At 46.1% G+C, this 27,592-nt stretch overlaps 2 protein-coding genes across 3 annotated transcripts; both read right to left on the bottom strand.

Moving 5' to 3' along the window:
* Positions 1–974: 974 nt before the first annotated feature.
* LOC134506266 (A disintegrin and metalloproteinase with thrombospondin motifs 13-like) lies at positions 975–23,930 on the bottom strand. Of its 2 annotated transcripts, none has more exons than XM_063316408.1 (26): positions 23,798–23,930; positions 22,960–23,043; positions 22,298–22,422; positions 21,103–21,249; positions 20,418–20,552; positions 19,612–19,759; positions 18,493–18,597; positions 18,156–18,307; positions 17,600–17,663; positions 16,899–17,025; positions 16,226–16,374; positions 15,555–15,675; positions 15,187–15,267; positions 13,301–13,482; positions 12,556–12,691; positions 11,784–11,910; positions 10,205–10,394; positions 9,629–9,746; positions 8,371–8,500; positions 7,353–7,541; positions 6,398–6,602; positions 5,020–5,365; positions 3,867–4,013; positions 2,643–2,819; positions 2,346–2,530; positions 975–1,530 (listed from the first exon to the last, which is right to left on the bottom strand). In XM_063316408.1, exons 2-26 carry the CDS (start codon positions 22,981–22,983, stop codon positions 1,384–1,386), a joined length of 3,657 nt encoding a protein of 1,218 aa, XP_063172478.1. In that variant the 5' UTR covers positions 22,984–23,043; positions 23,798–23,930; the 3' UTR covers positions 975–1,383. The 2 variants fall into 2 exon arrangements, with proteins under 2 accessions (XP_063172478.1, XP_063172476.1); XM_063316406.1 differs by having other exon boundaries at positions 9,629–9,743; positions 23,798–23,900.
* LOC134506300 (uncharacterized) lies at positions 23,717–26,865 on the bottom strand. The gene is made up of 5 exons (XM_063316450.1): positions 26,565–26,865; positions 26,153–26,219; positions 24,858–25,138; positions 24,130–24,274; positions 23,717–23,934 (listed from the first exon to the last, which is right to left on the bottom strand). The coding sequence occupies exons 1-5, from the start codon at positions 26,637–26,639 to the stop codon at positions 23,717–23,719; spliced, it is 786 nt and encodes a 261-aa protein (XP_063172520.1). The 5' UTR covers positions 26,640–26,865.
* Between the last annotated feature and the right edge of the window lie 727 nt (positions 26,866–27,592).

Below are 27,592 nucleotides of genomic sequence, written 5' to 3'. Positions count from 1 at the left end.
CTGCCCAGTTCCTATGGCAGTCCTGGCGGACAATGGAGAGAGCCCTGCCCCCTCCGAGCAGCTGCAGCCTCCCTATACATTGCTCCCTTTGCGTTGCATCCTGGGTCCCCCCCCCTTGCAGGAGGAGGGCAGGGAGAATCTCTTGCTACACCCATCCAGAGGTGTGGAGAGTGACCTGGCCAGCGAGGGCGACGGCTCCGGTGTCAATTTCCTGGCTGAAATGGACAGACAGATCCACAGGGGTCTGCTCCTCCTCCTCACCATTGCTTGCTTGCGGCCTTTCTTCATCCCTTTTATTTGAAGTCTGGAAACTGGTTGGCCAGGTACCTAATTGCCCAGGCCCATGGCAGTTCTTTCTTATTTTAAATAAAGGCTGCCATGAACGAAAATAGTGCCTGCATCCAATAACACCAGCAGCTGTCTGCAGGAAAGTGGAGGCCCTAGAAGACCTCCAGTCCAAAATAATCTAATTGCACCTATGTTTGCACACCGTGGCCCTGACAGTCTTCCCCAAATAGATGCTGCCTGGGAATTAGGGGAACTGTAGTCTCAGCACATCTGGAAGCCACCAAGGTGGGGAAAGCTGCTGTATGGTACAATACAGGCCCTCCAGATATCTTGGGAAAGCCAGAATTCTAATGCAGTTCTGGAAGTTTGTAAAGCCCACTTGCTCTCCCTTCCCGAAAGACAACTGGAGGGGAAATGCCCCAGAGAGAGTACAACCTCCACCTCCTCATTCAGATCCTATTAGCTGCATTCACACCATGGTTTACCCCATTTTCTGAGTACTTGTGATCCGTCAAATCATAAACTAACAGTAGCCTCAAAGAGACTAACCAAGTTATACATCATCTGCAAATGCCACCTGTAGGTATTCAGCTGAGCTGGGGAAGGGATGAATCGAACCTTGTAAGAGCCTTGTAGGGTGGGTTAGTGGTAGCCAAAGAGCAAGAGTCTGGGAGCAGCTTTTTCAACTAACCTGTTTTATTAAAAGGCAGAAGCTTTGGTGAGCTGAGCTCACTTCTTCAGATGCCTGGAGTGGCTACTATGCGGTGATTAATTTCACGTTCAAGTGTTGAGTCCCTGTACTGTACATCCAACAATTCTGCCGGTAGGGCCCCAAGCAAGCTTTGTGTAGGTTGATAACAGCACCAAGAGAAGGAAGACAATCATTCTTTGCAAAGAACAAGCCGTGGAAAGGGAGCACGTGACGTATGGAAAGGCTCTTTTTGAGGCCAAAGCCGAGACAATGAACGGTAGATCATGAAGCTTAGTTCAGCAATTAAATGTTTTAGAAGAGAGCTGTCCACAGTTGCCCGTTTTCTGAGTCCTGTCCGACTAGCCTTCTCCGCGACCACTTCCACATCAGCCCTTTGAGAAGGACTACGTGGTGGTCCAGTATTCAGCTCGGAAGCTGATGTTGGCAAAGGCTTTGCTGAACTCAATTTCAGCTCGGCTGCCAGCGGATTCCCAGTAGAACAGCTGATTCTTATGAAAGACAGTGGTCCTCATGGATTCAACATCCCGGATCTGAAAAAGGGAAGGTTGCTTGCTCAGTCTGCCTGTCCTCAGTACGGATAGTGAGCAGGAGGAGGCCCCTATCCAGGGGGGAAAACGCATGCGCAGTTTAGAGACTTTGAGCTGTCATTCAAAGAAACCCAGAACAGACCCGCCTTGAGTTTTGGGGTTTATCTGTCTGGGTTTTCCCACGCTCCTTCAGTTTGGCACCAGAGGCTTTCTCCTTGTCTCAGCGTGGTCTTTGCTTAGTCAGGACACTGCCTCCGACAATGGCTTTTTGGAACTCGTACCTATGGCAGATTTTAGATACAAGCTGGGCTTACGCATCACACCAAGCCATGGTTGCGACTCCACCTGAACTGGTTGGGTTAACCCACTGTCCTAATCGTAAACCATGCTTTAAGACCTAAATTGTTCCTTTGCACATGATCCTAAACCCTGACCATACATGTTTAGCATGAGGCCACTAAAAGAGTTCTCAGAACTCTGAATGCAGCCCAAGGTTCAAGATTCCTTAGACTCTGGTGGCCATGATTCCCCAGATTCACAGGGGCAAAACCTGTGCCCTGCCAGCATGCAAGCTGTGGCCCCAGAGCAACTCAGCTGTTAGTGGGACCAAATATTTGGCCCTTTATTACATTTTTTAGGGTGGTGGTGGTGGTGGAGATTTTAAAGACAACATGGGTGCTTTAACCATACCAAGAAAGCCCTCACCTATCGTTTGAATGGAGCCTTTGACAGGCACACACAACCCAGCGGTCCTTGAGCTGCTGGAAGGGCACACCCCCATCCTAATGTGTGGGGTCTGTACCCTGATTCATGCTTACTGAAATATAGCTGGAGCGTGTTTCATTGGCATTTGTCCTGAATTCCACATATACTGCATGAATGGCAATGCGCAGTTGGGGGGCCACATCGATAAATATCCTGCAAGTCGTTTGCAGTTCCCCATTCAGCAATGGCACCGGATTCAGGATTAGTCCGTGGGGACCAAACAGCTGCATATCACAGGCTGCAGAGCAAGTAAAAACAGACTCTCAGATTACATAAGTCTCTATGTTGATTTCAGGAGCAGCAGCCCTCTGGCCATCTCTGGGTAGCACATGCAGCACAGGGCAGCATACCTTGGTGGTCTTTCTTCTCTGCCGCTCTGCTGGTGTAGCGTAGCACAACTCCACTGCCAGGCAACAGGCGGCGCTGCCTTACCATTAGTGTGTTGGTCTGTGTGTTTACCGTCAACAGCTCCAGCTTCTTACAGGCCATCCGCCACATCATCCGTGTAGAAAACAGTATTATTTCTCCTGGAACAAAAGACAGGGTGGGTGAATGCTTCCAATTTACAACTTTTTGTGTGTTTTCTAACTCTGGCTACTGGCTGGGAATTGCTGCTGAGTTCACACAGCACCTTAAGCCCTGAACAGGGACTAGCGTGTCAAAAGAGGGGTTTCAGCACAGCTGGCTTTGTGCACCAAACCAGTTCAATGACCAACCAACAGCTGTACTTAAACAACCTGGTTACTTTTTTGTGGCTTGGCATGTAAGGCAGATCCAGCCCATTTGGTTACTTTAGGATCCAACATCCTATTTAGTAATCCAAAACACCCAGCCTATTGCTTGGAGAATTGACGCACATAAAAAACGAGCACAAGAGATTTGCCCCCCCAACCAAACTTTGACATTATTGGTAGACTGGGTTAGATATTATACTGGAGCAGAAGAACTGGCAGTCGAGGCTGAATTCCCCATGCATTCTATTGTTCCTTCAACAAGTATTCCAAGGCATTCTGATAGCCATGATTAGCTGAATCCAGCAGCGGAGCTGGGTAATTGTGGACTCTGGACTTAACAATCTTCATGTGTTTTATATTTCAGTCATGCACGCACACTTTGGATGGTTCTACCTGCATTCACACAACTCAATTTAGTGACCAACTAACCAATTTTCTGGCTTATTTTGAACTACAACCAACTAAATGGGATGAGATTGCCCAGCACCCTACACCATCCCAAACAAACTAAGTTTAATCATAACAAGGCATAGTGTGTTATGAGAATGCAGTATCCTGGTTAACTGTCTTCTGCGAATATAACCAGTGATCTCCAATCACAAGATTTTCAAAATATTCTAAACTAGACCTCCTGCTCATCCAGCTCAAGTCCTGGACTTCTACCCTGAACTGTTACTCCGATGGCACTATTTTTTAAAATGTGCCAGGCTAAGATCTGGCACATTCAGGAACCTGCTACGGAGCAGAGGAGGCTGATAAGTAGAGTGCTTGGTGGATGAAAAAAGGTACGAATTTGAGGCTTCCTGGGGGATCATCAGCACCGATCTGTGAAATACCCACCTGCACTGCAGTTCAAGGAACTATCCAACACCTGGACTGTTATCATCTGCCCTAAAGGGCGGCCTATGGCAACAGTGCAGATCCTGGCTTGCACACCGGTCATGTTGATTAATCCACTGGGACTGAGCAACTGCCTTCCACAGATGCCTAGATGAAAAAGCCAGAGGAGGAGGAGACATGGAGACGCGGAGACAGCTGAGTTACACACCTTTGAAATCCACAGTATTCCCCCAGTCCCAAAATAGAACTGGCTTTCCCCTCACACTGAACACCTTAATGAAGGTTTTCATCGCACAGACGCATGGGACTTGACACTCCCCGCTGCTGGAGAAAAACCACCTAAAAGTAACGTTCCATTTTTAGCGACAGCTTGAATCTAGAGAAATGAGTTCAGTGCAAAACAGTGGCCTGGAAGTAAGTGGGCAAGATAATACACCAAGAATAAGAAGCAAGAGGCCTCTGAACATATCCTCAGCCCAGGAATTTGCGATCAGGATTCAGAGCCAAGTTTACAGATCCTTTCACATAAAAAATGCATTCCTGGTTCTCCCTCAAGCATCCTTCTAGAAGCCTGCATTGTGGAAAATAGGAGAAGGCACGTGATTTTTATCATTTGCTGCTCCTCCTAGGTAATTGATCGAGATAATTGATCAAGATAAATCAGCGGTCTTGATTTATCTCGATCAATTCATCTGCAGCTAAATTTCTGCAAAATGGGGGGAAAAAAGTAGCGGCAGAACCTGGCTGATGTAGCTGTTCCTGAAAGGCTAAGCAGGGCTGAAAAAGTCAGGGGAACGTGACTGTTCTCTTAATTATTTCCCCTTGAGTCAGGCTTGACTCCTGGTGATTTCATAGACGAGTTCATGTTGTTTTCTTGGCAATAAGAAAAGAGGAGTATTCCACTGCTTTCCTCCCAAATATTTCCCTCCAGTTTCACCTGCTACCCAGGCATTTCCTGGAACTCTCCTATTCAAGTGCTCATCAGATTTGACTTGGCTTAACTCTACATCTTTTTAGACCTTTCTTGTTGAAATCAGCGGTGCTCAAATGTGTTGTCCTTTGGCTGGATTATCCCCCAAACCCAGACCTGTTTCTCAGCAACAAATCCTGCATCCAATTCAAGCCCTGTTAACAACAAGCAGTGCTACGTAACTGTGTTCCTCTGAGGTGTCCCCCCACGGTATATCCTTGCTTTCTTTCTTGAGAGGATCTTCTCTTTTGGACCATGGAAGATCAAAGTCCTTGTCCTGTGGTCTCTTGAGATGAACAGTAACCTCAGGGGTTGTCAGGAGGCCTGCCGCTGGAGGTTGTGTTGGGACATCCAGGCGAAGGTCTGCCTCCATCGTGGCTTGCTCAAGGCAGGGGTCGGCAGAACAAATTCTCACCATCATGGGCTTAGGAGCATGCATGCACAAGATGGGGTTCACCCGTGCTTTGGTTTGGGGATTGATGCAGAAATCCTGTCGTCTCTGGATGCCAGTCCCACAAGACACCGAGCACTGGAAGGAGAGAGCCAGAGGTTATCACCAGCCATTTTGTCAGGCATCCTGTGCAACCCGGGCTGGAACACAGAAAGTGGCAAACAGGCTACAGGTCCTGCCTGGCTGTCAGAAATGAAGCCATTACAAAAGAATCCCAGGCCGTTTTCTACTTGAAACGAAACGGAAATTCTTGCATCTCTCTCCTCTGTTCCCGCTACATAACGAGCAGGAGGGACAATTTCCATCTGTTCCTTTATATGGGTATTGGGTGCTTGCATTTGACTGCATACGAACTGGCTCTCATCCCGTCAACAGATGCCTGGCTGAAGGCTGGCGGCCAGAATGATGGAAAATGACATATTTCTGCTGCCCGGCTTATTGATTCCATTGACATCCTGTCCTTCCTCAGATGGGTGTGTGCTCCTCTCATTTTATCCTCACCACAATCCTGCAGAGTCGCTTAGGCTGAGGAACAGCAACTGGGAGCAGAGTATTGTTGCACAATACTGGGCTGGTTCAAACAATACATTAAGTAAAATCTCACTTGAACTCAGTTCTTGGTGGCATCATGGACAGACCTACTGTATGTTGTTTTCTTGGCCCCGCTATCAAAGTGATCTACTAATGCCTTTTTCCAGACAGTCTTTCTTCAACCTCTCAGCCTGGAAATGTCCAGGTTGTCCTCAATCCAAATATTAATCAGGTCCAACCCTGTTTAGCGTTCAATATACTAGACTAGGCTAAAGCTCTTTTGAGTAGTCTGTAAGTCAGTGTACTGTAGAAACCCAACCATTGTCTTAGCATGCTGGCTAAAGAAGGCCATCACGTTAAGCTGGAATATGGCGTCTTTGGTTGGTTGTAGCCTGTTCTGTGAGCCTAGTGTCACTCTGTTGTGTTAACCTGAGTTTGGGATCTTGCAGGTTGTGTCTAATCCAGGCAGAGAAGGAACCCAGGAAATCAGGCTGAAGCTTGATTCTTAGGCTTTGACTTCCCTAGGTGTCTCAGATTTCCAAGGATTCCTGAATACTATCACAGTGCAAACAGGAATACCTCAGTCCATTTGGTGAATCCCCATTCATAAGGACACACACGGAGAATGCAGGGCACAACAGAGAGTGGCTTTTCCGTTTCTGGGCACTGGCTCTCAGCCATCTCTACCTCTCGGCCTCCAGAAAGCTGCACACAAGTCACGGACTGGGTGGCGACTCCGAGTCCACACGAGGAGGAGCAGGGACTACGTTCTGTCACTTTCCAGCTTTTTATGGGGAGAGAAAAGCAATGGTGAAGGGCCAGGCAAACTGCCCTGAAAGTGAGCTGCAATTTTTAAATTTCTTTAATGTATGTATTATATGTATATTCCACCTTTTTAACCGAAACTGAAGGTGGTTTCCATGGGTATTTCCCTTCCTTTTATCCCCGTCCACCACAGCAAAACGTGAGGTAGGCAGAGCTGAGAGAGGATGACTGGGCCAAAGTCATTCATGGGGCTTCTGTGGCTGAGGATGAATCCAGACCTGGGTCTTACCCCCTCCTGTCCCTGGCCCATCTAGACCTGGGGCCTAACTCCTGCTGTACTGGGATCACCTCTACACTCTTCTGGTTGGGAATGATAAGAGTTGCAGTCCCAACAGATCTAGAAAGCGCCTGGCTGTGGCAATCTAATGTCCCCAATTTCCTAAGAGAGAGGGCAAGACACCAGACAAATTCTTGAGTGGGGATAAATTTGATTCATCCCCTCTCTTACAGCATCGTGCAGGTTTTAATCTGGGAAAAAGCACTTCTCTGCTGTCAGGACCGAATCTGCAGAGCTCCCACGTTGCTGCGCTCATATCAAACATTTGCAGGAAAATTCAAATCGTCCAAGGTCAAAACTACCCTTGGTGTGTTTTTCTGCTGGCAGTGCATCCTCCGGGCAATCACATTCTCACTACTTGGATGGCAGGGGGATAGGAAGATTTGCCTGCCTCCCCTCCATCCTCCAATTTACAAGCACGCAGCTAATGACCTGGGGGGACAAGGCTCCAGACTGCACACTTCCTGTTCCTCGGGGCGCAGCAAATCCTCACAGGCTGTGTCTGGCAGAATCTCCTCCTCCTCCTCCTCCTCCTCCCCTGTCTCTCGTGCGCAGTACAGGACCTTGCGCATAACGCCTTCACCGCATGTCACACTACACGCACCTTGCTTGTAAAACCACCTGGGTGGGAAGCAGAGGGACAGAACCTGGTTGAGGAAAGCAGCCACATTCCACCATACTCCCATTTTAGCTGCTGCTAAAGGGACCAGTTTTCAGGACTGAGGCCATATCCAGGGACTCTAAAGAAGGAAAGCCTTCTCTAAGCTAAACTCCTGAAGGCTTCATGGCCATCGCAATGTAGTTTTTTTTGGCAGCAATAGGGAACTGGTTTGCTGTACCCTTCTGGCATGTTTCTCACATCCCAGAGTCCTGGGATTTTCCTGGTATCTGCTGTTCAAGGATTACCTTACTGACTGTAATGGTAGCTGCTTTGAGATTTGTAAAATAAAGCAGGATAGAGATCTTTTAAAAACAGAATAAATGCTGTTCAAGAAAAAATACTAGAATCAAAACGTTGATGGGGACTCTCGGAGAATACAGTTCACCCCTAGTTCAATTCAAAGATGGAGCACCCCAGAGAAAGATGTCTAGCCTTTGCTTGGACATCCTCAATGCTGAACAACCCGCCGATCGCCCTTAAGTAGTTCGTTTCATTGGCAGGGTGATTTCATTGCAAACGTTTGACCCAGCTCTACCCTCCTATAACTTAAGCCCTGTTGCTCAACCCTTGTCCTCTTAGGCAGCTGAAATCCATGGCCTGCCCTCAGGTGCCAGTCTTTCAGATCTCTGAATGGCATTCTCATTTCACTGCTTTTGAGCCTGTGGAGACTAGCCAAAATCTCCCGTGGACCAGGCAGATACCTAAACTCATAGAGCTGATTCTCTCCCTTGTGGGGACACTGAAGAAGGGAGACCTCTGTAAGTGGGGAAAGTCTGCAGAGCCCCTTACCTTGCCGGACATGGCTCAGGGTTACAGATTTCTAGCCGGCTTGCTGGTTTCTGGGTCTGGTTACAGCGTTTCTCCTCCATTTCTTCTTTGGTGTCAAAAACCAAGCAAACGTAACTCAGCAGCATCCATCCTGGGGAAAGGAGCAGTTGGGATGCATGTTATGAACTATATCCATCTTTTCTGGTTCCTTTAGCTCTTCTTCGGCAGAAGTATTTCTTCAAATCCTGTCTCCTATCAAGCGAACAATTTGAAGGTTCCCCTTTAAGTAGGCTGACCGTATTTCCTTGAGACAAAAACGGGACATTGGGATGGCAAAACGGGGCAGGGCTGGGTGACGGGCTGGATCGGCAGGCAGGAACTTCTCCGGTTTTCTTGGGCTGGGAATTGTCGGATTCCTTCGTTTGCAAGAGGCAAGGATGGGCTGGAGAGTCTAGCGAACGGTTGTCCCCGACCAGCCGTTCCTCCTCTGGCTGTGCTTTTACATACTTTTCTTCCCGCCCTTTCAAGGCAGGAGCCGATCAGCTCACCCTTTGCTCACCACCTATTGGCCGATCCTGTTCTTTCCTTTTTAGGTTTCCCGCCGGGTTGAGCTCTGCGACTTTTTTCCTGCCATTTCTGCTGAGCTCCCCCTCCTTCCACTCAAAGTCAGACTGCCTTCTGACAGGTTCGGGGGAACTTCCAAAATTTTAAGTAAGGTTTTTAAGAAAACGGGACAAAATGGACATCTATATTAAAATAACGGGATGGTCTGGAAATGTTAAAAAAATGGGACTGTCCCGTTCAAAACGGGATGTATGGTCAGCCTACCTTTAAGACAATTATACCCACTGATCAGGCTCAAACAACACAATCATTACATTAGACTAAAATAGCTCATGGTTCCTCCTGATGAGGAAGTTCAGACATTGCCTTAGAATGTGTTAAACCAGAATATGATCCATCTTCTTGGGCTCTGCTCCATATGAACGGAGCCCCTGAAGAAATCAGCCATTCTGTACGTGTCCATATTTTTCTAGCACAGAAGATTCTCTGCTTTGAATGAAGGAAAAATCAGCTGTGGCAGACTGCTTAGTGCCCGTGATGCCACCAACATCCCTCCTTCAAACTTCTCATTGGGGAGGTGGAACCAATGAAGGAAGGGTACGTCAATATAGAAATGATCCCTCATCCAAAGAAAGACATGGTATACAAACAGCAGTGCTGAACCAGGTACTGAAAAGACACTGATGGACAAGGAACCCAAAAGAAAGTTCTTCACCTCCTCCACAGGTGACCGGACACTTCCCAGCCAGAGGGCTCCAGACATATACAGACTGATTTCCAATCCGGTGTTGCTCTTCCAGGACATCGGACTTTGAGGAGGGCACTGATTCCTGCTTCAGGAGACAGCAAAGCACAGGAGCCATTACAGGGATATGGATGGAGAGAAGTGCGCTTTGCTCACATTGGAGTTCACACTTCTCTCCCCGGTTCAAACCAAGCTGGGAACCAGATCGTGCCTCGTTTTTAGAAAATTAACATAATGGCTGGCTACAACTCAGGGCTCGACTTGAAAGGGTGCCCACCCACTCGCCTGGAAAAGGGAAGGGAAGCTGGGGAGAGGAATGAAGTTTCGGGGTGGAGGGGAATCAGCTTCTCTTTGTCTCCGGATAAATGAGGGCTTTATTGCTGGTACATGCACCGCAGCAGAACAGGCAAACTCTCCAGGGTGGCTCCCATCTTCTGAGAACATCCACAACTTCTCTCAAAATTTTCAAGAAGCCCCACCAGCCCCTGGCTCATCCACACTCGAACAAAAGGAAATGGACCGCTGCATAACACCAGAGATACATACCGTGTTCCATCCCAATGGGCAGACGTTCACCGTGCAAGGCACGAAGGCTGGGGGTTTCTGATCTGCTGGGCACTCTCTCTCATCCACGGTGGATTCCAGTCCGTCAAGAACCTGCACACAGGTCACATTCCACGTGGCCACTCCCAAGCCGCAAATGGCAGAGCATCTGCCCAGCTCTGATTTCTTCCACCTGGGTGGGAAGGAACAGAAGACCAGGACTGGCTGTCCTTTCCATATTTTAAGGGGTCCTCAGCAAAAGACTCTGCACGCATTTGTGACTAGATACAAGAATTACTGCAACGTAGTGGATGAGGTGTTGGGCTTCGATGAGAAAGACTCGGGTTCAAGTCCCCATTGGGCCATGGCGTCCACTGGGTAACGTTGTGGGAGCCACACCACCTTAGAGCCTTTTCCTACTTGCATCTAACCATGGCACCATTGGTCCTTGGCCACTGACTTATTCTGCCGTGTCTGCATGACATGGTATTGATCTCATTCCCAGTCCATGAGCGAGTCAGGTTGAAATCATCCTTCCTCTGTATTGATGTTAAGGTAATATTTTACCCTTTTAATATTTTGTGCAGTCTCAAGGCATATAGGTTTTGTCACCCATTATCTAGGAGGGAAGTCAGAATTGGCAATGACCAGGAACCCAAGCAACAGAGGCAGTGTGGGGATTGGCAGTGGGGGTAGCAATTATGCCAGTACAGTTTTCTGCTGACTCAAGGATGGGTAGAGGGCACAAGATTCATTACCCAATCGTTTTCAAGACAATTTTCCCAATCAGAAAAGAGAAAAAGAACTTCTGTCTCTTTTCTGCCTGGTGTTTGTTTACTCATTCCATTTATATCTTTCTTTTCTGAAGGCAATGCCATTGCTGGATTTGCTGAGCAGATTGATAGGAGACTCCCTACAGCCTTGACTGAAAGCAAGTTTGGTTATATTTGTTGAAAGGAAAGCTTATATAGCAACACAGGGGTAGTAACCTCACGAGTTAATGAGGACACTTGGAATTTTGTGAGTGGTCTCACAAAATAGCCGTCTTGCAGGGGTGGCCCCAAAATCTTACAATAGCATATTATTAGGATATGGTAAAAACAAACTGCTATGGCCTGGATAACAACTTTGAACCAAGTCTGCTAGCATTAGTACTCAAAATCTGCCAGGGGAAAATATGTGAATGAAAAAGCTGTCTGTATCAGGGAAAACAGTGAACAAAGCAGATTATGCTTTCCCCCAAGATCTTTTAAGTAAATCAGTAAAACCCAAATGGACAAAAAGGTCGTTGTGATCACACAACACTGAACCAGACCAGTTAAAGGTCTACAGTGGAAGCTACAGTAAGCTTGGCTAGTTTTAACCTTGATTACTTTTATCACAGCTTAGTGTGTTGCATGAACCCAGCCCATTTGATTAATAGTATGGGTTCAGGGTGTTACCCCAGCCCAGAAAATGGGCGAATTCAGTAACTGGCTCAAGGCTGTTGACAGGACAACAGATTGGATGGATACTGGTCCAAGCAGCCTACTGTAGCTGACCCTTCAGAATGTGAAAATGGGCAAAAACAGCTTTTACTCACTGTGGTTGGCAGTGTTTCACAGTGCAAGTTTGCTGCCTGGAAGGAGGCTTCGGCATCTTCAGGCAATGTAGGTCATCTACCTTCTCACTTGTCTGGTCAAAGCAGGTGTAGTAGACTTGCAGAGTGCCTGTAGAGTAAAGGTTAGGGAAGTATCTCGGTAGACATGATTGAGTTTCCGTTTGAAGAAGACCGAAAAGGAATCACTCTGAGTGACAAAAGATACAGAATGGTATAGACACTAGGGCTAGTCAGAAGCACCTTTTTCATTGTCCAACACATGCATCCTTCTGTTCATCAAATGCCTTTTTTAAAAAGGACCCACTTCTGCAAGATTGCAGCAGGTGCCAGTGTCCAGAAATAGGGCCATGCATGTGTTGGAACTGATTTGGAAGAAGCCCTTCAAACTTTGAACAAGCACCTATTTTTCCAGGCTTCGGAATGAGCCTGAAAAAGGATGCATCTGCTTTCACAATACTGACTCATTAAAGCAGGCTCTCTTTTTAATGTGCCTCTTAAGGCAACCACATCATTTTGCAGACTCAAAGGCATGCCTGCTTTAATTAACAGCAGAAACTGCTTCACTGCAGGCCAGAGTTTTTTTTTCCTCCCCCAAATGTTTAAAAGATGTGCAAGGCCCTAATTAACAGCATGGGTTGGCTAATACCTGTGTATTCCCTGAGATGTTTACTCACTCCCCAAATGCTCAGCATGTCCAGGGGCCCTGTGCTAAGGTAAGAGATGTGAGAAGTAAAAGGACGATTAAGCGGCTGACCTTTCCCACAGCTCACTGAACAGGGGCTGAACTGGGCAATCCACATATGGGTCTCTTTTTCGCTTGGCCTAAAGTAGCTGTAGGTGATATCTGGGCTGGTGGCACTTCCATACTCTTTCCCATATTTCCTATAAACCTGGGTGGAAAAGGAACAGACATGTGAATAGCAGCCAAACTTACTGGAGAGGACTGGGGTACTTCATAATTATTTCCAGGGGCCCTTTTATATGTGATTCTTTCACTGCTCCTCCTTCACATCAATAAAATGGATACATGTGTCCAATGCCAACAAGCAGGTAGAGGTTCACAGGCTTGGTGGCTTCCTGAATCTGAGAAACCCATCCAAGAGGGAAGCCATGAAATCTTCCCTCTGCCCATCGGATGCCAGGCCTCTGATCAAGATACGATCCTTCCTCAAGGCTGACAGGGCACATCGTTAAAAGTGCATATCATTCAGATGCTCAGGTGAATGAGCTGTTACTGATCAGGCACCAAAAAGTGAGGTTTAAGGTCACTTGGGACACCAAGCTGTTTGCCTGAGTTTATTCACACAGTCAGCTGCAAGGGATGAAGTGTTTGGGAAAGCTTTGAGGAAGGGCCAGACTCAGTGGCTTCTCTATGAATCAAGGCACAAGTCAGTGAGCCACGTGGATTCCCCATAATGCCAGAAACTTGGCACATGTTCCTGTTTGCCAAGCCAGTTGCTGTCCCTGCTCTTTAGCTGGCTGCAACTTTACCATCTTACCTGTATTTCTATGTCCTCCTGGACTGGTCCATCCATATGAATTTCCTCCAGGCTAGGCAGGTTGTCCTCTGTAAGGAAGACCTTGTACTCCAGCCGGTTGTCCTCCAGGACAGAAGGGTAGGTGACATTTAAAGAAATGAGGCCTTTCCCGGCTACTATATATTGCCCTTGAACTTTCACAGCTAGGATTAAGTAAGAGAAAAGTTTCCCCCATTTCTTCTCGCTATGGAATTGAGAACATTGAGTAAGTGTAGAGAAGTTTTTGGTGGATTTCCCAGGCTGCTCTTCAGAGCTTCAGCTCTGGAGGTCTTTGACTCGGTGTCATGATCTCAAGGACTCATGGTCTAATATTCTACTTGCCCTTCAACATGCCCAAGCTGCCTATAAACGCCATGCTGATGCAAAGCGTTCCCCAGAACCATCCTTTGCAGTCGGGGATAAAGTCTACTTATCAACTAAGTTTATCAAGTCCCCACAACCCTCTAAAAAACTTGGTCCTAAATTTGTCGGTCCTTTTTCAATTGTTGCGCAGCTCAACCCTGTTACGTTTAAACTCGATTTACCTCACAACCTTAAACGTTTACATCCTGTTTTCCATTGCAGCTTACTCAAACCCTGCCTGTCATCGGACCGTTGGCATCCACAACCCACTCCTCCACCTCCCCTCATGATCGACAACCAGCAACACTTCGAGGTGGCATCTATTCTCGATTCCAGACGCCAGCGCTCTACTCTACAATACCTCGTCCGCTGGAAACATTTCCCTCATCCTGAATGGGTTGCTGCTTCAGACGTGCATTCTCCTCGTCTCGTAGCCCAATTTCACTCTGCCTATCCTGACAAACCGGCTCCCTAATGTCTTTTGGGGGGGCAATATGTCATGTTCACATTCTAATGTCTGGTTAACATTGTAACGGTTCACATGTCATTCTCTGTTCCGTATCCCTTCACCCGGGGTTTTTCCATTCTGTTGCCCTCCCTTGTTTTGAGGGCTTGGAATGCATGTTTGGGTTTGCGCTCCTGTTCAAGGTTACTTTCCCAGGCGCGTCTAACGGCATTCAGCACCTGGGAGGGGGAGCGTCCTGACGGGCGACGGGGCGGGACCTGCCCACAAGCAAGGCTTTTAAGTTTGTATTTGGCGCGCTTTTGCTCATTCTCAGCTTTCTCTGTATTTGCATACTATTCCTTTAATAAATCAGTTATCTTTAAGCCCGAGCTTGTGAGACTGAGTATTTGGGTTTAGGCAATCGTTACACTCGGCCATTCAACCTCTCTGGCTCTCTAAACAAGCTGGTTTCCCAAAAGAATGAGGGGGAGGGTCGAGGGCCATCTAATGGATGTGGCCAGATCGCACAGGGAAGTGTGCCTTTTTTTCCCCGCAGAGTTGTTGTGGACCTATTCATTGTTATGGTCAGATTCAAACGGAATGGAACAGAGAAATGAGTTGCTTTATTACAGACATTTGCAGAAGAACTGCCTACAGCAGAATATCAAATTCAAGCCCTATCAGTTTCAATCCGAAGCCTTTTCTTCCCACCCTTTAAAATAGACTTTGGCTATTTCTCTTCCCTTACTCAAGAGACAGAGACATCTGTTCCATGTTTACATAATGTTTCAGTCTGGCCTCGAATCACTGATTCCTGCCTCACCAGCTTCAGCCCTTACAGTTCTCTAAGCTGTGATGGCTTTTTTAGGACTTATAGTATCAATTCCATATGCCTCCATCCTCAAAAAGACCGGAAATTGACTGTTGCTTTTAAGCATTCATGGTCAGAGGAGGCTTTAAAGGCTGCAAGGAATCTTCCCCCATGGGACAATCCACTGGGATATTCTCCTAGGCAATCTCCACTCTCCTGCCATCCCAATTCTGGGCATCATTTACTCACCCAAGTGTGTGAAGAGGGGTTTCCGGTTAATCACGTGGATTGTGGTGATGTTAGGAGACAGAGTCAGGAAGGTGATGTACTCTGAGAAGGGGATACAAGAGGGGGAGATAGAAGGTTGTGGTGAAGACCACAGCCAGGACCATGAAGAGCTGGAGTACTTTGGAGGTTGGGAAAGAGACAGTGGAAGGGCACTTTAGCTCTCCAGCCCAGGCTCTGAGCTTCCTCAAAGCATCCAGTTGGCCATTGGTTCATACAGAAGGCTGGATCAGAGGCCCTGATAGCCCGATCCATCAGGTTTATTCTTACATACTTAGGACTGGACCAAAAACATGTAAGAAGGCAAGGGAGAAGATGGAATGGCACTATACCTCTGGCTTTCCCCTCAGTGAAAGAGCCCTTCACATTAAAGCATGATGTGCTGTCTCCCCCACATGCCCTGCACGTATCCATCATCTTTCCTGAGTCCATCCGACCATCACACCCAAACACCTGAAGAAAAGGGAAAAAAATGAATGAGCTGAAATCGATTGCTGGGACCAACAGAGCTAGAAGCCAGCCTTGCCAGTCAAGCCCTCTCCAGGACAGCAGCTCCCAGAATTCTTTGGGTCATGCAGGCTGAGAATTCTGGGAGGTTCAACCGTAACACAACTAGAAGATGCTGGTTTTGGGAAGGCTGGTATGTAGCACAGAAATGATGGCTAAAGAATATTTCCATGTTTTAATGCTGGAGAAGAAATGGGCAAGATGATCCCACTCCAAAATATACCAGATATGGAAAAATTACTACCCTGGGGCCACGGAGCCACTCTAATTCCCTTCTTCTATGAATCTGAGGGGGGAATAAATAAAAATAAAAACAGGATAAATAAAATAAAATAAATAAAAACAGGAGAGGCAGAACTAATAAGTTGCCTCCAGCAGAGAAGACATTAACTCTGAATGGACATTTAAAAACGGAAAGAAGCAAGAAGAGAATTTGGAAACCACCACCCCCATCACCTTCCCAGAAGGACAGTGGTTTGCTGGCCTCCACCCTTACCCTGCAACTGCCCATCATGCACACAGCAAGCGCATCCTTGCCCTCCAGGCTGCTTCCCTTGCACCTTGTCCCATCAATGAATCGGTCCCCACGGCTCACCATGAAATTCTTCCCAGCTGCCTGGCACATATATTGGCACATAGCATCCCCTGGAAGGAAAAGACAAGGGGAGAACTCAGTGAATAGATCAATACTTCTTTCCAGTGCTGGGAAGTAAGAAGAAGAGAAAAAAAAAGGGCTTTTCTTGCAGTGAATGGGAAGCCACCAGTGATCTGGCACTTGGAAACGAACTTGCTGCCACACCAGACCCAAAGCTTCTCAAAGGCAATGTTCTGACTCAATCTGGTGGCAACACTGAGCCATTACCCGCTTGACAAGTCGGTGGCCCTCCCAGAATTTATCCAATCCCTTTTCACAACCATCCAACTTAGTAACCATCACCATCTCTCATGGTCATGAATTTCACCATTAATTATGCCTTGCGTGAAGGAGGACTTTCCTTTGGGGAATTTTCAGTCTCTTTCCAGTCAGCTTCATGGCAAGGCTGCTGGTCCCTGCTTTTGGAACGAGGGAGAAAAACCTCTTCCTGACTGCTTTCTCCAGGCCATGGGTGACGCTACCCTCAGTAAAAGGTTTCTCCCCAGTTTGTCACCCAAAGCCACTTTGGGATTACCTTTGGCATAGCTAACAGCCGAAATCCACTTATAGAAGGAAGGGAACTGCCGATTGAGGTACAGCGGCTTCAGATTTGTTGCTGAACACTGTTCATCCATGAAGTCCATCTGGTTCTTCGAGCAGGGCTTCAGGGGAGGAGAAGGCAAAAACTGAAGGCCGCATTCCCACCAGTGTTCTTTTCCCCCCACCAGAAGGAAGGGATGGACTTTGCTTTTGAGGGATTGGCCCTGCTCAATAATCTCTGGCAAGGCCTGCAAATTGTTCTGGCCCTTCCTTCTGAACAGAAATATCTCATGGCAGACCATCACCCCCCAAATTTGCATTTGCCAAGATGGCATGAATGGGTGCGTAAACGGGGATGACCAACAAATGGAAAGGTAGGCTGAATCCTTCCTGCATCTACCACCTTTTCCCTAAAATGTCATCCCTGGTCATTTCCCGCCCTGCTACTTCTAGTGGAAACCAGGTTTTGGAGCCTGCCTCAGAGATAAGAATGGCCGAAGACCAATGGGACAGGTGGCTTCTCCACACTCCCCCGCCCCAATGTTCCCTAAAACTAAAGTTGCAAATGGATTTTCACATGCAGGAATTCCTGTAAGGCAATCCACACACACACACACCCTACCTGCCCCTCCTTTAGAAATGGAAAGTTGTCAGGGTTTCTTTAAAATAGAGCATTCCAGTCCAAAGTCCACCTACCTGCATATTACACATCTCTGCTTGCAAGTCTTCCCCCTGACATGGGTGCCCACCAAAAGCAGGTCTGAAAGGAAAAGGAACTTCTGTACCCAGATGTTCCTGCCCTCTGGAACAGCTTATTCCCCTGGGGATTTGGGTGGCCCTGACCTGATGACCTTTCAGAAGGCCTCGAAGACCTGGGCATTGGGCCAGGGTGGTGGATGAGCCCATGGTTTGGTACAGATGATTGAGGGCTGGCTTCAACTGCATCCTGTTTTTTATTTGCTCTTGTTTTGTCTGATTTCATATTCTTTTTAATCCTGTATTAGCTGCAGTTGTGAGTTTGGTGGCCGTATAAATTGACTCCACGAACAAATAAATGTAGGAAACTATTTGTAGCTGTCGCTGACCTACAATTCCCAGGATTCCTCACTACTGGCTGTGTTGCTGGGGTTGTTGGGAACTGTAGTTCAGTAACATCTGGAAGGCTATGCCTCTACTCTAACCCTTGACCCATGTCACCTAAGCCCTGGAAGAGAGACATATCTCAAATTGGGAAAACCGAGGCCTTATTTACCGGGGGTTGTTGCACTGTCGCTGTCTTGATGTGACTCCCCCTCCACAGCTCCGGGAACAGGAAGAGAAGGCAGTCCAGCTGGACCACTGCCCATGCACCAGACCAACAGGACCCAGGTCTTCCAGGGAACTGCAGTGGCCTTTGGAGCACCACTGGAAGAGAGATCAGCCCCGGCATCATCCAGGTATCCCGCTTTATGACGAACCGGCCTTACATTTTAAATCCCTTTATCCCCAAACATGAGCGTCTGGCAGGAGATCGTCAGCTGCATCCAATGCTGGGTGTGAGTCTGAGAACCACGTAATTGCCCCCCCCTTCAAAACCAAGATGCTTTTACCTTATTGATCCCACACTCAGTTCCATCCAGAAGCGGGACATGGAGCCGAGAGCAGGTGGATTGTTCAGCCAGATCAGTGTGGCAAGAGAGAACTCTACACATGTCCTAGGAAAGGGGGATGCAGGCAAGGGAAGGGAAAAAGATGCTCATGGCCTTGTATGAATCTACTTCTATGGCCTCCTTTACCCCACAAAGAGGTAGCAAGGCTAAAACAAACAGAGAAGAAAGGATACAGTATACACTCCCCTGGATCAATGAAGGGAGGATTAAAAAAAAATTGCCCAGCCAACCTATACATGAACAACATAAAGAATCAGGGAAAGACCAAGGAAGGGGTTGACTCTGGAAAGACTGAGGATGGCCTTTAGTCCCTCAGTTCATCTCTTCTGGCATTCTTTCTTCCTCCTCTTCCTTTTTTCTCTCTTTCTCGCCTTATGATCTCATCAGCAGTTGGACCTCTAATAATCTGGTGTCCTTCTGAAGTTCAGATCCACCAGGGAAAAACTCACTGGGTGACAACAGGCCCCCGCGCTATCTCAACCCAGCATATCTTACAGGATTTTTATTGCAAGAATAAAACGAAGGGAAATCTCCATGTAAGCCGTCTTGAACTATTGACAAAACGGTGGGATATAGAAGTAACAGTAATTATAGGGCCCTGGACCTGGAGCCAGTTGTCTAACCTGGCAGCACCATTGGGCAATCCAGATTGGAACTAAAGGGCCAGTATAAAGTGTGATTTCTACATTTCTGAGTCCAGGAAAGGTTTCCCCAACTTGATGCCCTACAGGTATGTTAGGTTACAACCCGCAAGCTGCCTAAGGGTGCTGAGACTTATAGCCCAACACTTCTGAAAGATGCCAGATTGGAAAATGCTAGTCTAGTCAGTTGTCATTCTGAGTGGCAACAAAGCTCAGCATCCCTTTCTCATCCCCTACCCCAAAAGAGCTAGTTTTTCCAATGAATTCCAGCTTCTTTTATTCTGCTGAATCTGGTTTTTTTAGCTGCTGTTGGAACAGCGCTTTTAGATGTTTGAATGGACCCTTTCAGCATTCTACAGCCTCTTCAGTGATCGTGGTGGTGAACGTCCACATAACCAGAAACAACAGTTTTACCTACCACGTCATAGCTGAAAGTGCAGGCCGAGGCGCCTGAACCAAAGGCAATTTTGCACTGCTCCTCTGCCCCAAAATATAGGCCAGGCTTTGCTTCTGGGAGACTGCTCTTTAACTCAGGCAAATCCTCTGTGCAGCTTGCTTGGCCTGTACTGGTGATAAACCACAAAAAACCATGGCTGCTGGGTTAGTCTGAAGTAATGCAACACCCTGTCTCAAGAATGCAGGGGGGGTTAATCATATGGGGAAGGGGCTTACAAAATCCCTTTCTACCCACTGCCTCCTGCAAAGCTGAGGGCAATCAGGTTTGCAGGTTGAAAGGTAATCACCAAACTGACCCCTCCTTTTAGAGAGATTGAGGACGCCAATGAACTAGGGCAAAACCCATGGATGTGAACAAGATGAACACATCGTAAGATGCAACAAGGCAGAAATGTAAGGTCCTATCCTTCTTTCTTAGGCATTTCCATCCCGTTTTTTACTGAAAAGGCAGGAAGGGAACAAAGCGATGCCTGCAGATTCCCTTTTCACATCCCTGGCGTCCCAGCCAGACACTTTTTATGGGCATTGGCAATTCTGGGGGGAGGGGTGACCCTTGGGTTACTAATATCCCGCCCCCAGTCTGATTTCCCTTAGGCACTTGCCCTCAAAGACAGAAGATGGGATGAGCTTCCCCAGCGATGTCTTTCCATCACACACCTTCTTGCCATAAGCAAAGCACATGGTTGGAAAGATCTTGCATCTTCTCTTGCATCTCTCCATTGGATGAGGGTCCAAGGAAGAGAGGAAACACTGCAGTGGTCCTTTTACCTGACAAATGCCTGGAGCTGCTCTCTGCTACAGACCGACCATGTCAGATCCACACTGTTGTGTGCCCCTTCAGAGCCCATTATGTGTCTGTCCCCCACACAGCGATTCCCTTCCCCGTCATGATCGATCCCAAAGCTGTCATCGAAACATAATCAAAGGAAGAGTTAAAACAGAGGTGCAGTAGAGATCAAGATTCTCCTACGGTTATCCCAAATCCAGGATTTCCCGAAGGCTGGCTTTAGGGGCTCAGTGAGTATATATGTGCGGGGATTGGCAGAGCCACAAAATAGGGGGTGTATAGATCCTTTTTCAGGAACAGAATTGAATGCCGCTTTCGGTGGTGTGCCAGGAGCCAGCAGACCCCAAAAGATGGATCAGCAAGATAATAAAGTGAAAAGGCCCAAACCGACAATAAAAAACCAATGAAATTTAATTTAGAGATAATTTACATTCACCTGTATTTATCTGATGGAGGTTCCCCCGTTCTGTTCTTAACATTCAAGATGGTTATGTACATACCAACAATCCTGTCCCATTAAGATTATAATTCCACATCAGCTTTTGGAAAGAATATGGGGGGCACACCCCAGATTTTGGGGAAGAAGGGTCATGGTTGGCTTTGAAGGTTGCTGATTGTCCATTCCTAGACCCTGAAGACTCTTTCTGGTCCTTCTTGCCCACTGACCTATGTGCAACCTCATGGGCGATGGTGATGCCCAAGCCAAAGCCGGTGTCTTCGGTGATGATGCAACTCCAAGACCTTGAACAGGCGCCACCCTTCGGGGTGACCCCACGCACTTGCTTATTTCCATCTGGGAGCTCTAGGTCAAACCTACAGCCAGGCAGGCAAAGAGGAAAAAGAGTTTGGGGGGGGGGGAAAGGGAAAGAAAAAAGAAACTATGCCAGGCTGTTTTCCACCAATCGGATGGCTTCTGCGTAGGCCGGGGTTGCAATTTCCAGAGTTAAACATTATGGAATTTACTCAAAAGGCAAAATACCTTTTCCCCAAATATTTACTCTTAAAATGGACAGTCACCTAAGCTTAGCAGAAAAGACAGTAATGGGAACAGATGCACTTTTTCCTGATTTATCTTCCTTTTGATGGAGAGGAGGTTGCCCTCAGTCAAATCCAGGGTTGTCTTTAATGCAGGGAACTGTGATGATTAGATTAAGGTCCTTCAAATTATATTAAATTGTAATCTCATGAAACCAGTGAAATAATGTATGATCACGTTAATTACTGTATCATAAGCCAGATGGTGATTTGGTCTATGCGTTGTGCTAAACCCTGGTTTCTTTGACTAAGCCACCATAAACTAGGTTCACATATCATGTTAAGTCATAAGTTAAGCAAACCACATGATGAATCCTGGCCTTTTTTAAAAGATCCCAATGGCCACCTACCCGGACACCTCCCAAATCTCTACTGACAATGACTGGATTCTCACATCAGGCTAAATCATCGTGTCTGCCAGTGGCTTGGCCTGTTCTAAAAACTCAGGCCACTTAGCATGTTCTGTGGATCTAGTCAATTGTGGCTCTCCAACAAAAACTGATAGTGTAGCATCCTATATGAACAAAGGGACTATTTCATGAGATGATATTAATACATTTGATTCTCCTGGGCATCACTGGAGTCTGAAAACCAGATAAAGTCTGGTTTCTCTCATGCTCCAAATGCCATCCTCCATCCTCAGCATTGCATCCTGGGTCAAGTTACTATTCTCTATCCAAAAGTTTTCAAAAACAAAAGCATTAGCTGATCCTACACTACTACTAGTGCTTTACACATACCACTATCGCTCTGGAGAACAACATTTGCCTCCCCACCACTGAGCTTACTTGCTTGCTAACCATTGCTCAAAATGAACGGTAATTACTTGGTGACGTAAAGAGTAAGATCTGCATGATAAGGCTCCAAGTCATTCTCTGGGTTGATCTTCATGCTCCATTTGCAAACGCTCATGATCGAGGCCGTGATGTTGGTGGAAATCTGGATGCCCTCCTGGAGAGAGGATACACACTGACCTCAATCAGACACAAGTTCAGGGGAGCAAAATTAAGGCTGAGATTATACAAATCTATATTGTAGCAATGTACACTTCTGCATGCTTCATTCAACCAGTATTTTCTCAATTAATCCAATTTTTGCAGTCTGCCCAACACACTGAATCATCAACTGACCATACAGGTTGGATTTGTGGAACGTACTAGACTAAAATTATGGTTAGCTAATTTATAGTTCAGTAGATCGTACAAACACAGCCTCTGCTCAATGGTAGGACTGGCCTTGAGGGAAAGGACTGCTCTTCTGACCAGGAAAGGGAGAACCATAGGTCCTTCTCATTTATAATAGACCTACCTGTCTGGACAGTCCAAATGCTTTATGTTGCCTCCATGGTTGATATTTTATCTCTCCCTAAAGAGGCCTCCACATTTGAATACAGATAGTGGACTGTCTTGGGTCACTTCCTAGGCTGAGCCACAAGTTCCCAAGTTCAATTCCCCATCGGTCTCCATTTTTTTTCTCTTTTTTTTTTACCTCAGGTTCTGTGAGGACAATCATTTTGATCAGGTGAACCCTGAACTGAGCACCCAGTGAAGCATCTCGAAGAAGCTCTGCTCCCTAGGTAAGAGAAAAAAAAAAGTATGTTCAGATGGTTTCTAGGGAGACGTTTAGAATCTGAGATTAACACATAATTAATGTGCAGAAAAAGATAAATGCAACTTTTGCCTCTATTCCCACAGTTTACTTAAATCGGTCGATGTGTTGTAGGACCACGCCATAAAGATGTAACCCAAAACAGACTCAGTCATTCTCAGGTCTAAACTAAACCCACCCAGTCATGTGAAGTATTTTGGGAACACCTAAATTCAGTTAACTGATGTATTTGCTGTGCACCAGTTACGCCCCTTCCTGGATCAGGAGGCCCTTCGAACAGTCACTCGTACCCTTGTTATCTCTCAGATAGACTATTGCAATGCGCTCTACATGGGGCTACCCTTGAAAAGTATCCGGAAGCTCCAGCTGGTCCAGAATGCAGCCGCGTGAGCTGTTTTTATTTATTGTGTGATTGTTGTTTTAACTGATTATTGTAAACCGCCCAGAATCCCCCGATGGGAGGAGATGGGCGGGGACAAATTGGATAAATGGATAGATAGATAAATAAATAAATAAATTTTGCCTACCAAGCCCTCCAAGAAAAAATCAACCTGTCTATTAACAGAAGTCTTTTCAAAGGCCTGCCTTATATTTGCACTCGTTGAAAATAACATTCATTGCTTTCTGACCTAAAGCTTCAACCCAAGTGTGTCTCCCCATCAAAGCCTCCCAACGGGAAGCCAACAAATTTCGCATGTGTAGTCCAAAAGAAACTCACTATGTTGAGGTTGGTGAGGATGTACTTCTCGGTGTCTTCCTTGTGGAACTGGTAGACATCTGGCCCTACCACCACTAAGAGTTCCAGGTGTTTCACCTTCTCCTCAGCCCCTCTGCGGAGCCGGGATGGAAACTTTCCTTCATGCACAGAGAAGGTGGAGAGATGGAAGAACCATTAAGCACACCAACACAATGTTCATAGAAGTTAATTATTATAGATATATAACTTCATCTTTTATATGGGTTTCCAATAATAACTGATCAGATGGACAGATTTAAGAAAAGGCTGCCCCTTCACCTCTGGAGTCTGTCTCATTTCCAAGAAAAACTTACTTCTCTGGACTGATGTTGAATGGTTCTGCAGAGTTCTGAAGATGATATGGGGTCTGGGAAGATGCGGATCCATCAACAGGTGTCGGTGTCGGTTGCTCACCGGCCTGATGTGGACCATCTTGCCAGGGACAATGACAAAACCTTGCTAAGGAAAAAGAGAACCCCTCATCTGCATGTAATTCCATCAGGCTTCCTGTCCCAACTGACTTGATTTGTTTAAGTGTTTCTTTAATGTAAGAAATACGTTTTATTTATTTAGTTATTTAAATTTGTATCACCGCCCATCTCCCCCAACGGGGGACAAATACATGGGAAGCTTGCCTCTTACAGAGGTTGAGCCCCAGCCTCTAACATCATCATCTTTATTTTTAAGAAGGCTTCTGGACCCCCATATGGTTCCCACAGTATGCTTAATTTTTTTAAAAAATGGCAGTGACAAGAAGGGGTGGCAGAAAACAACCTCAACAGTTTGGCTCTTGATAAACGGGTGTTTTCTGCTCATTCATGCCCATCATATCAGGCATTTTGTGATTATGTTTGTTAACCAAAGGCAGATGAATAGTGGATGAAGATCCTTTTAATTTTAGCTTGACACTCTAAAACTAAGCAAACTGACTTGAGCTGCGTTGAACTGTTCCAATATAAATATTTTGAATGCAGAATACACTGGAAGATTCTAATGGAACTCAGCACCCTTGCAGCCTGAATCAGCTTGAGATTTTACTCACCAGTTGTCCTTCGCAGTATGTTACTCGGCATTCTGCCCCCAGAGGTTTGAGAGGCTTCCCTCCAGCAAAGCAATTATTCCTTAAACGCCGCAGCAAACTAGCTGATGAGTTTAGTCTTTGGGTGCTCACAAAAAAAGGGGGAAAGAGAGCTTGATCCTGTGAGAATTCAAAGGCATAGAGATCCCCTGAGGCTTGGAAGGAACAACGCTGGGCTCTGCAAGATGGTCCAGCATATCTGTCTTCGCAGGAGCAAGTCAGAGGCACAACCTCAAATTCTGGCGCTGGAAAAATGGGAACGGAGAGGCAGAAATGCTGGGCATGAACCAAACCAAACTCAGTTTTATTTTATATTTAAAATGGAGGACAGTTCAAGAATCTTTCAGAAGGGCCTCTCAGATCCTTCCCAAAAGTTGCGGCAAAGAATCATTTTTAAGATGATAGAAGAGGACAATTATTAAATAAATGGGGAATAATTCTAGTAGACCTATTCAATTTATATTTAACTGAGCTTCATCTTTCTCCCTCCCACTTCTTTGTCTTGGCATCCCCAGCTTTATGGCATGTGGCTGTCAGAACGTCCTCCAGGACAGTAAAATGAATCTCTCCAGAAACTCAAATCTGCGCTCAGCTGTCAGTGGAAGAGTAAAGGACAAGACTGACGATAGACAAGTTGCTTTTATTGTGGACAGTAAAAGAGTTCTAATAATGATCAGCTACTGCAGGATCTAAGAATCCAGCCATATTTATATCAGATGCAGGGTTTAAATCGCAACTGCCTTTTTCCTGTCCTTAAGTAATAAGACTTCTTGGTTTCCAGACATTGGATGTGCAGCAGAAGACCCATACACAGTGTTTTGCCAGTATCCTAGTCTTAGCTTCCTCCTCACACCAGCCTTTGGCACACCCCTCCAAGCCAGCGGTGACCCCCAACCCAAAGGAGATTGTGCATTCCTGATCAAAAGATTCTAGAGCAATGTTCTAAAGTAGGTATCTATTCATGAAAACAGAGCAGTATTACACAGTCTGGAGAGCAAAATCAAAATACATCACAAAACTAAATAAGCAAAGTTAAAGGAACCAGCTTCTTCTGAGTGCCTTAGCAAGTAGGAAGATGTGAAAAGGACAGGCATGTCCCTTGAGTTTCCAGAGGCAGAAACCTTGCAGAAAAGACCCCTTGTCTGTAAATGTGGAACACAACTGGGCTAAATCAATACACTTGCCTCATTGCATCTCAATCATAATTAAAATCAAGGCCACAATCATTAAAATCGGTGCCAGACTTTGCGTCTTCTTACCTTCAAAGGTTGAATTGGTACCAAAGTAAAAGTTAGTGTCGTGCGCTTCCAAAATACTCAGAAATGTCTGCAAGGGGAAGGGGAGAAGAGTCAGAACTTCACAGATCAAGATAAAAAGATCACAGATCAAAGAAGTCAAACCTCCATACATCAAACCAGCAATGTAAAACAGAGCGCTGAAAAGAGATACATGCAGTAGTTCAAAGTCTGCAGAGTTGAATGTGATGTTAGATCCAAGGCTGGGCATGGCAAATTAATGAGGGCTGTGATGAAATTAAAGAAGACCCACTTCTGTTATTTGCAGACTGCACATTTTCAGCGAAGAGCTGGACACTTTGCAGATCAACAAAGAGTGGAAGGTTAGCAGCCCTCTCTCCCCCACCATCGTTATTCGGCTAGAGGTCAAACCTACCTTGTGGGTTCCGGATAGCCGACAAACCTCCAGAGGCAACAGTGTGAAAAATAACATCAAAAGATTTTTAGCCATGATGCGTGAGCTGAAGCCACTCTACCGAGCAACCCGTAAAAGTTCTGATTTCTTTCGCTTCTGAAAACAGGCAGTTGTTGGGCAGAAGGGCTAAAGGGCCCCACATTTAAAGTAATGTGACAGGCAGTGGAGGGACAATGTTTTTGCTAAAGGCACCAGTGGGAGGAGGGCAGGCTTGTGCAATATTTGCAGACCAGCTGCAACCAAATAATTGAGATGGAAATGAGCTTTGAGGTGGGGGGTTAAAAAGCTATAGGACAGGAAGGATGGAAGAGGAGAAAAAAAATCTGTGCGAGGTTCTTTCCCATGTTTACTTGTCCGGTGGCAGCCTAGTATCTCTGGGAAACATTGAGAAGGCTGAGTTAATATCATTCAGTGTTATTGAATGATATTAACTCAGTTGACGTTGGCTAGCAAGAGCTCAAAATTTAGTCTTCTTACCTACCTTTCTTTAATGCATAATTCTCAAAACACTCCTACTGTTGGAGCAGAACTATGAATATCCAATTTATACTCTTTTACTCTTATTTATATTTATTTATTAGAATAATTTTATATTTGTATATTCTATCTTATTGTGCGGTTGTTGTTTTAATTGATTATTGTAAACTGCCCAGAGTCCCCCGATGGGAGGAGATGGGCGGGGATAAGTTGAATAAATAATAATAATTAATAAATAAATAATGGGCTGTTGATTCTGATATTTCCCATCCTATCTCAAGGAAAATGTATAATAACGACAAATGTAAAAAACAGAAAGGCTGGATCAGCCGGTCTATTATCATTGGGAAAACTGCATTGGCGTGAAATTAAGTGAATTTAGTGAAGAGGCAGGCAGTCTACCAGTGCTTCAGCCAATAAGACAAGGAAGGTGTCAAGTCATGAAGTCAACTGAGCTCAGCTCCTGGTAACTTCATGGGCATAATCATCTTGTTTTTTGGGCAGTGCTATGT

This window comes from Candoia aspera, chromosome 16 (assembly GCF_035149785.1).
Source record: "Candoia aspera isolate rCanAsp1 chromosome 16, rCanAsp1.hap2, whole genome shotgun sequence".
Taxonomy (NCBI): Eukaryota; Metazoa; Chordata; class Lepidosauria; order Squamata; family Boidae; genus Candoia; species Candoia aspera.
Note: the sequence above shows the minus strand (reverse complement) of the source record. Positions and strands in the feature narration are given on the sequence as shown.

What these genes read in the sequence shown, in the direction of transcription:
- LOC134506266 (XM_063316408.1), bottom strand. Translation starts at nt 22,983, where the DNA reads ATGATTGTCCTCACAGAACCTGAG. An exon ending in CTGAGTGTGGGATCAATAAG is followed by an intron (nt 18,308 to 18,492) that starts GTAAAAGCATCT and finishes TCTCTCTTCCAG; the next exon opens with TGGTGCTCCAAAGGCCACTG. An exon ending in GTGAAACACTGCCAACCACA is followed by an intron (nt 10,395 to 11,783) that starts GTGAGTAAAAGC and finishes CTTCCCACCCAG; the next exon opens with GTGGAAGAAATCAGAGCTGG.
- LOC134506300 (XM_063316450.1), bottom strand. Translation starts at nt 26,639, where the DNA reads ATGGCTAAAAATCTTTTGATGTTATTTTTCACACTGTTGCCTCTGGAG. An exon ending in GGCTATCCGGAACCCACAAG is followed by an intron (nt 26,220 to 26,564) that starts GTAGGTTTGACC and finishes TTCCCCTTGCAG; the next exon opens with ACATTTCTGAGTATTTTGGA. An exon ending in CATACTGCGAAGGACAACTG is followed by an intron (nt 24,275 to 24,857) that starts GTGAGTAAAATC and finishes CTTTTTCCTTAG; the next exon opens with CAAGGTTTTGTCATTGTCCC.